This window comes from Austrofundulus limnaeus, unplaced genomic scaffold, assembly GCF_001266775.1.
Source record: "Austrofundulus limnaeus strain Quisiro unplaced genomic scaffold, Austrofundulus_limnaeus-1.0 Scaffold711, whole genome shotgun sequence".
NCBI lineage: Eukaryota > Metazoa > Chordata > Actinopteri > Cyprinodontiformes > Rivulidae > Austrofundulus > Austrofundulus limnaeus.
Genome location: NW_013953113.1, coordinates 8094 through 16646, shown reverse-complemented (window position 1 = coordinate 16646; position 8553 = coordinate 8094). Strand labels below are relative to the sequence as shown.

The following is an 8553-nucleotide window of genomic DNA, read 5'->3' as shown; positions in this document are numbered from 1 at the left end:
TGTTGTTTAGCTCTGATGAAGCTCTACCCATTGGGCCCACCAGTGAGACACCCCCCACCCCCCATCTGAAAGGGGGGTGTCTGAACATAAAAAAAATGCTTAAAACTCAAAAAACTATTCAACACGGGAGCTTTAGATTATTATTATTTATTTATTATTTTTTTTGTTTAGCACTGATGAAGGTGTTTCTGTCGGGCCCACCAGTGAGCCCCTTGGACACCCACTCAAAACAAAAAATTCAGATGCACCTAGCAATATGAAATTTGGTAGAAATAGAGATATGGCCGACCTATGCTGCGCCAGCCAATGGTTTTTACCATGGACTCGATATTTGAGGAGAGAGCTCCATCTGAAAAGGGCATCTCCGGCTGGACAAACATAAATGCTTATATCTCAAAAACTATTCAGCATAGGAGATTCAGATTTTTTTTGTTGTTTAGCTCTGCTGAACGGTTATCCATCAGGCTCGCCAATGAGCATCCCCACCTCTGAACCCCCACCAAAAACAAATCTGTTTTGGTGAGTTCTGAGTTCTAGTGTATTGGTGCTTTTGCTTATGTGCAGTTTTTATATGCTACCACTATGCAGTATCTAGTTTCCGCCATTTTTAACTTAGGACAAATTTCCTTATCTAGTTAAATGAAATTGGTTAGTGACAAAAACTGAAAAGCACCCATTTTCTTAGTTTGAAGTACAAATTTTTGCCATGAAAGAAACCAAAGGATCAGATATCAGAGTTTTAAAGAAGTTAACACCAATTGGAGGATTTTGCTCCTATTACTGATAAAATCCTGTACAACCTTTTGGAATTTAACATATTTTACAATCACAACATTCAGAAATACATAAATCTGCAAGATTATTTCGGGTAGATAATCAAAAATTAGTTTCTAAATAAAAAAGGTGACATCCATTACTACTTTATAGTTGGTTGGCACAGTTAAGACTTAAGAAGAACTACTTACAGACTCTACAAAATCTTGAGATGGGATATCATCTGCAACAAGGCCACGTCCTGTCAATGGTTTCAGCTTCATGTTCAAATTGCTTAGCATGGTTTGTGTTTAAATGCTTTCTAATTCCTGAAAATGTGTCAAAAAATATGGCAAAAACCTCCCAGAGCACATTTTAGGTTAGGACACCAGGTTGGGTTACCAGGACAGAAACCATGACTCAATTACATATTCCAAACAAGCATGTTGRTACGAACAAAATGTTTCAGACAAACAAAACAAATCCTTCCCATAGTTCTGTAAATTTACTAAGTGAAATGGAAAAAAATCTCAAAACAGTATCACAATAGACAAGAGTAAAATAGAAAAATATTCTACCGTAAGAAAGTGATCACACTTATGGGCAAACTTGTTGCTCATTCCATCCACCCACCCATTTTCTGTACACGCTTCTTTCCTTTTCAGGGTTGCGTGGGTCACTGGTGCCCATATCCAGCAGTCACAGTGCGAGGGGCGGGGTACACCCTGGACAGGTCGCAAGTCCATCACAGGGCCTGTTGCTCATTCCAAACTGATTACTTCTTTGCTTAGTTAAGTAGCCTAGCCCGTATCTCTGCAACACGTGGAGTCTCATGAACTTTACCAACATCTATGTTGTAGACGGTTGTTTGTATAAAGACAAACATGTTGTGGAGCATTTGATTATAAACAGTGCCAAGTACAAAGTGAGCCTTAAAAAGTTCATCAAAAGCTCCAAGAGAACTGGCCGACTTGCATGGTATGACCTGCTTGTCCAGAACAATAAAAAACTCATGAATGGTGCTCTTCTTTGTTCCAACAGCAAGTAGATATGGTTGTGTAGAGGAGCTAATGGCATCSACATGTTCCTGGATGTTTGTTCCACTCTGAGAATAAAAAGAAAGGAAAATAAAGGAAAAATAATGAGTTACAAAATTTGTCAAAAATAATTGCTGAAATGTTTTGTGTCAAGATTCAAATCACCCACACCCCGTAACACWCAAGAAAACATGGCAATAAAAAGAAAATAATGAGTGTTTTAAGTTATCATTGAATGAAACCAATTCTGTCCAAGAATATCAATTTCATATTATGAAAAGAATCATACGACGAGGGGAGAGAGAGGGAAAGAGGATGATATTTATTTTGAAAACCAAACAAAACAAACCTTCTTGAAGACCACAAGGTGCTTCTCGGCTTGGGATGCAGAAACCTTGCCAGGCCTTTTGCGACCTTGACAGGAAGGAGGAATCAGGTGGAGAAGGAGAATGATGGAAGCAAGATCACTGTCCCAGTCTGTGGGAACAGAAATGACATCACATAATAATACATTTTTAAAACTTGCAACTGAAAAATAAACTATTCCTTTAAAGCTAAAACTTAATGTAGGCAATCTAATTATGTAAATTGAAAAATGCTTTACTGTCCCTGATCACTATTATTAAATTTTGAAAAGTACAAGTTCTATAGGACATACCAGAGGTACGGTTGGCCTCCAATTCCTCACTTGATGCTCCTTCAGCACAATTGATCAGTTCTTCAAGGTCATTTGAAGTAGGGAGAGTCTTGCTCAGCTGGATGACTTTCTGCTTGAAAAAAGTAGGCCATCTAGAGCAAAAATAATTCTATAATCAGGCACATGTAACAACGAGAAACAAAATTTTCAAAAATATAATACACTGAAAATAATCACTGCAAAGAGTACACTATCTTGTTGATGAATGATGTGACATAAAAACAGAAGTATTTCAATGTAGAGTAATTAAATCCAGAGTTCGTGCAACAAATAAACCTAGATACCACATAGTGGTAGTATATATGACCAGTGTTAGGTGCAGCCGTTTTTGTGCTACCGGTGACCAAAGATATTTGRMAAAAAAAAAAAAAAAAAARACAGTACAAAACAGTACGACCCCCGCTTTGTGTAGTGGTGGGTATAATAAAATATGGACACTAAACCCATGAAAGATGGGTGGGGAACTGGCGGTAGCTAGGTCTGAGCCACTTATCGATTGTGTCTCAATTTAGGGTTTGGAAATTCAACACAGACTGAAGAATTAGTTCTTTAAAAAGTAAAGCATGGTGACCCACAAGGCCAATAGGAAATACTGAGATTTATAGCAAAAAAGTTGGCACAAACCTCTCCAAAAACCTGGAAGCTATATCTTCTCCAAATTCCAGAATGAAATCTTGATCAATCTAAATAAATGACAAAAAAGCATACTTACAACRTAACACAAAGGCAAAACTATCTCTAGATCTTTGTTTCAAGGCCAGGTATGTTGAGACTGTTCAAAAAGGTCTTTTGAATACAATTATGCTTCTGAAAAAATATATTTAATGCACTGAACGATTAAGTCATGATCATAAACAAACATCCATCTTTGATTTAGGTTTTAATTTAAAGCTTTTTAAATTACAATCAATTTGTGACCAGCCAAATTTAGGTCACGCATCAAAAGTAAAAACTGTGGAAAGTGCACAAAATGAGTATAGAAAATTTTTCAACTATTTTAGGGTGTATTCACATCATGAAAGYCCTTTGGTCCACTTGTTTGGTCCGGACCAAAAGCGGACTTTATTTTTTCTGCTTGATGCAGTTTGCATTCACATTGTGCTTTTTTGCAAACAAACTATAACTTGTAAACAAAGCCATGAGGCTGACGATCATTGCTCCCACTGGACAGAAAGGACGGGGGCGGGACTGAGCGCACAGACCCAGAAAAAAAACATGGAAGTCCTACGCGCTGCAGTTCTGATGTGCACATTTATTCTGATAACTGCAATGCCATTTAAAATGTCAAAAGCAGCTAATTTAATGGTGGTTTTGAGATATTCAAATTTTGGAGTGGCGTCAGTAAATGTGTGCCGCAACCCAAAGGAGATTAGGTGCTCTACGTGTTCTGACCCACTACATGCTGACAGCAGAGCTGCTGCAGGAGACGTGAATCAGGTATGATTGCAGTTAGCCATGGTGGCCCGTARAGTACAAAAAGGGGAATGTTTTACGTAGTTGGTTTGGTTCGAGTTCGGTCTGTATTCACACCAGAAACGAACCGCACCAGAGTTCATTYRGAAGCGGACCACATCAAAAAGYRGGTCTCGGTCCGGTTGTTTGATCCGCACCAGAGTTCACATGAGTGTATTCACACCTGCACAAAAGGTCCGGACCAACGCTGGAAACGAACTCTGGTCCGTTTAAAGCGGACCAAATGTGTCAGGTGTTAGGGTGTATTCAGACCAGGAAAGTCCTTTGGTCCAATTGTTTGGTCCGGACCAAAAATGGACTTTTTTTGTTCGTTTGGTGCGGTTTGCATTCACATTGTGCTTTTTTGCAAATGAACTATAACTTGTAAACAAAGCCATCAGGCTGACGATCATTGCTCCCATTGGACAAAAAAAGGACGGGGGCGGGACTGAGCCACAGACCCAGAAGAAAACAAGGAAGTCCTGCGTGCTGCGGTTCTGATGCTCACATTTTTACTGATAGTACAACTGCAATAAAATTTAAAATGTCAGAAGCAGCTAATTTAAYGGYGGTTCCGTGATGATATTCTAATTTTGGAGCGGTGTCAGTAAATGTGTCCCKYRACCCAAAGGAGACGAGGTGCTCTGCGTGTTCTGACCCACAACATGCTGCCAGCAGAGCTGCTAACAGGAGACGACGGAACAGGTATGATTTCAGTTTATTTAGCTCAGCAACGGTGGCCTGTGAAGTCCAAAAAGGTGCATGTTTAATGCAGTTGGTTCGGTTAGAGTCCGGTCTGTATTCACACCAGAAGAGAACTGAAGTGAACCGCACCAGAGTTCRTTTTGAAGCGGACCGAGACCACCTCAAAAAGCAGGTCTTGGTCCGGTTGTTTGATCCGCACCAGAGTTCGCATGAGTGTATTCASACCTGCACAAAAGGTCCGGACCAACGCTGGAAACGAACTCTGGTTCGTTTAAAGCGGAGCAAATTATCAGGTCTGAATAYGACCTTAATACGACCTAAAACAAATTTCTTCTTAAAGAACACATTATTTTTACTAACATTAACTCACACTTGTATGCCAAAATGTTATTTTTTTTTGTGCAAGATTTACCAAGCCTTTGACATCTCTGAAGCAAGGAAATTCAGTCAAGACATTAGAAGATCCCTTTTCGTCCAGGACCATCTTGCGACGATAATAAAACGTCATCTTCATCTTGTTCTTGATAGTGACCTCATCAGAAGAACATTTCATGAAGGAAATGACCTCCTTACATTGTTCTTCACTTAGGGTTATCTCAGGGTTAAATGAAGCATTTCTTCTGGCTGTTGGTCCACCCCCAGTCAGACATGATGACCTTCTCCCTTCTGATGACCTCCCTTCTGATGACCTTCTCCCTTCTGATGACCTTCTCCCTTCTGATGATCTTCTCCCTTCTGATGAGTTGTTCTTCCTCTGGATGGTTTTAAGCCTCCATGCTAAGTAACCACTGCCACCTTCCCCATAATAGAAATGTTCCTTTAAAATAAAACATGTTATTTTTAGTATGAGAACTGCCGCTTTTGGGTCAAAAGACAAAGATAATTGAAAACAACTTGTGGGGTCTAAATTATTTGGGTACATTTCTTGGTAATATTAAAACAATTTCAGAAATACTAACCAATAAATTCTATGAATCACACAGTAATCTCTGAAGTTCCATTCTATTCAATTTAAATTGTGTTTATTCTTGTTTTAAAAAGAAATTGAAAATTTGTTTTTTTATTATTCACTGTCCTCTGTTTTATGGTATAATGTATTTTATGGTCAAGGGACCAATCTTGCATATTTACGTTAATGGTGATTAATATGCACTGTCCCCTTTTACATAGAAAATCAGAATCAGAGCCCATAGCCTTACACTATTTCTTTAACTTTCGCAGGATGGCCTAAAATAATAGATATTTGCTTATTAACTACCAATTAGTAACAATTAACTATTGGGTAAATTTTTACGTCTTACATATCCATTTTTGGAATATGGATCCCGCAGGTTTGGGAACATTTCAATTATGCCTTGAGCATACATCTCTCTCACATGCCGTGGTGGTGCTGTCCTGAAAAGAGTAAAATAAATATATTTAATGTCTGACAATAACTTTCAAAACAATAAATTTTGCTAAAACTACTACAGCTCTTTAAGAAAAATGAAGTTACCCATGAATTTCRCTCATGTCCGCAGCGAGAATGTTAACTAACTTTCGTCGTGAGCAGTCTGTGAGGCTTTGTGACCGCATATATTCCTTGATAATTTGATCTCCACCTGGTTTCCTGGTCAGTGCTAATTCAACTAACTGTTTGCAAAGAACATATGTTGAACATGCGTTTTTGCATATTAAAAATTACAACAAAGGTAATTTAAGGCATTTTTTTCCTATCACTGGCAGAAAACTAAAATCGATACCTGACCTCTTTTGCAGTATTCTCCATCCATTTCATTTTCTGCCGTTTACTGGGAGGACCATTATTCTCATTGTTGTTGGGTTTATCAGAGCTGCATGCTAGAAGTTCCAGGATGGCATCAGAGTCACAGTGTGAGAGCTCTGCTGCTGAATCAGTTTTATCCACTGGGCTGTGGGATAATGATGCCTCCAGGTTACAGTGAGATGACAGTGACCCTTGAGCAAAGTTGGACACAGTTCTCTCTGAAGAAGCTAGAGGTCACAAGAACCAGTAGAGATAAAAATAAATAGTTTGCATTGGTCAACTCTCCCCAGCATTTCAGAGTACTGAGTTCATAGTCCGAAATCGGAATAGAGAAAAATCAAACTTACCATCACAAAACATTATAGTAAATACACCAATGCTGGGTTGCTTCAGCAGTTCCTCAAATGTGTCTGCATCCACCTCAGTTCCAGTGTCATCAAAAACTCTGACACGCCCATGGACAGGTGGAATGGAGAACTTAGTGAAAGCTTAGGAAAAAACAACATAAAATAATCACTCTACRTAAGTTAAATAGACTTTTTGCAGTTTTTATTATGAACCAGGTTATGGGCAGAAATGTTAAGTAAACCTTAAAATGCTTTAAGCCCCTTTGCTCACTGTAAACAAAGACTACCCATGAGATAAATAAGGCCCATGAGATCCTTGGTCTGGTTAGGTTTATAATGACAAAAACATTGTTTGTTTCTATTTGAGTAACTCAGGATGCAAGACTGTAAGGCCTGATTCACACAGCAAGATTTAAAAATTGTTGGTTTCAAAAACTGGTTGATTTTCAAAACCTGATAGACCCCACAGGATGATAAAACATCATTGATAAAACAGGTTTGGTCTTACAGTGTGTGGTGTACAGCCACACAGCAAAGACAACACACCACACAAAAACAGATTTCAGTCACGAACATTCAGATGACAGAAGATAATTTTCGAGTGACCTCTCATATACTTATATACACAGACTGCATATATATACTACAGTCTGCATCTCGCCTGCAGGAGAAGCTCTTCTTCTCTCGTTGTGTCACCGCTTCCTGTGCTGGAGGCCTCGCTGGCCCTCCAGCTTCTACCGTGCTTGCATCARCTTCTGCTTTTTAAACTTCACGAGGAAACCTTTTTGGGKTTTTTTTGGAACTGAGCCATCAGCCGTGTTTAGCCTGCAGTTAGTGAGCGCCATAGATCTGCTCCTGACGAGGCCCCGCACTTCCAGGCCGGCCTTAGCTGCTAGAAGCTGGCTAAGACTAAGAGCGAGTTCACCTTTGCCCTGAGTGCGACATCACTGGTCCTCCAACAGCTGCCTGGGTAAGAGGCTGTGTGCATTTCTCCTACGTCTGGGCGAATGTCCGGCTCACTTGGGCTCACGGACCACAAACATAATTAAATTTTTATAGCTTTATTGTTCTCTCTTTTCTCTCTCTCTCTTCACTGATCTACACACATTAACTAAAATACACATACACACCCACTCACACACACCAAAGCGTTTTAATATCATCATCAGTAGTTATTGAAATCCTACAATTGTTTAGTTATTTAGGTGTCACAACGAGAGCGTTAGTTAATTGTCACTCAATTGTAATCCCTTTATTCAATTTTAAATAAAAGCCTGGTTGCGGTGCAACAGTCATAAAATTACATAAAGTCTCATTTATGAGTTTTCTGGTGAACTTTTGGTGATAAGAGTATTTTCCATAACTTGGGCTTTGAACCTAAAAGGTAACTACTATTGAAGTCTTTATTGAAGTAGTTAAGATTGTAATAGGGGGTTATGCTACATTTTTGGTATATCAGTGCACAAAGCAAGGTCCATAAAGACATGGATGTCAGAGTCTGGTGTGGATGAACTTGACTGGCCTGCACACACTCCTAACCTCAACCTGATACAACACTTTGGGATGAATTAAGAGCAGAGACTTAGAGACAGGCCTTCTGTCCAACATCAGTTTATGACCTCACAAATGAGCTTCTGGAAGAATGGTCAAAAATCCTCATAAACACTCCTAAACCTTGTGGAGAGCCTTCAGAACAGTTGAAGCTGTTCTAGCTAAAAAGAGTAGTGAAAATCCTCCACCTCAGACGTTCAGAGATGTAACTATCTGCGATACTGTGGTCACTCGCCTTGTAGCATC

The 8553-nt window shown here is 39.3% G+C and overlaps 1 protein-coding gene across 1 annotated transcript in view; it reads right to left on the bottom strand.

The window, feature by feature from the left end:
• Positions 1-131: 131 nt before the first annotated feature.
• LOC106532044 (uncharacterized) overlaps positions 132-8553 on the bottom strand; it is a gene marked incomplete at its 5' end in the record, with an annotated part of 10033 nt that continues 1611 nt past the window's right edge. Inside the window, 9 exon segments of the mRNA XM_014028030.1 lie at positions 132-1858; positions 2140-2267; positions 2449-2579; positions 3112-3170; positions 5057-5461; positions 5946-6039; positions 6140-6276; positions 6392-6636; positions 6757-6897. Coding sequence (XP_013883484.1) covers positions 1541-1858; positions 2140-2267; positions 2449-2579; positions 3112-3170; positions 5057-5461; positions 5946-6039; positions 6140-6276; positions 6392-6636; positions 6757-6897 — 1658 coding nt within the window.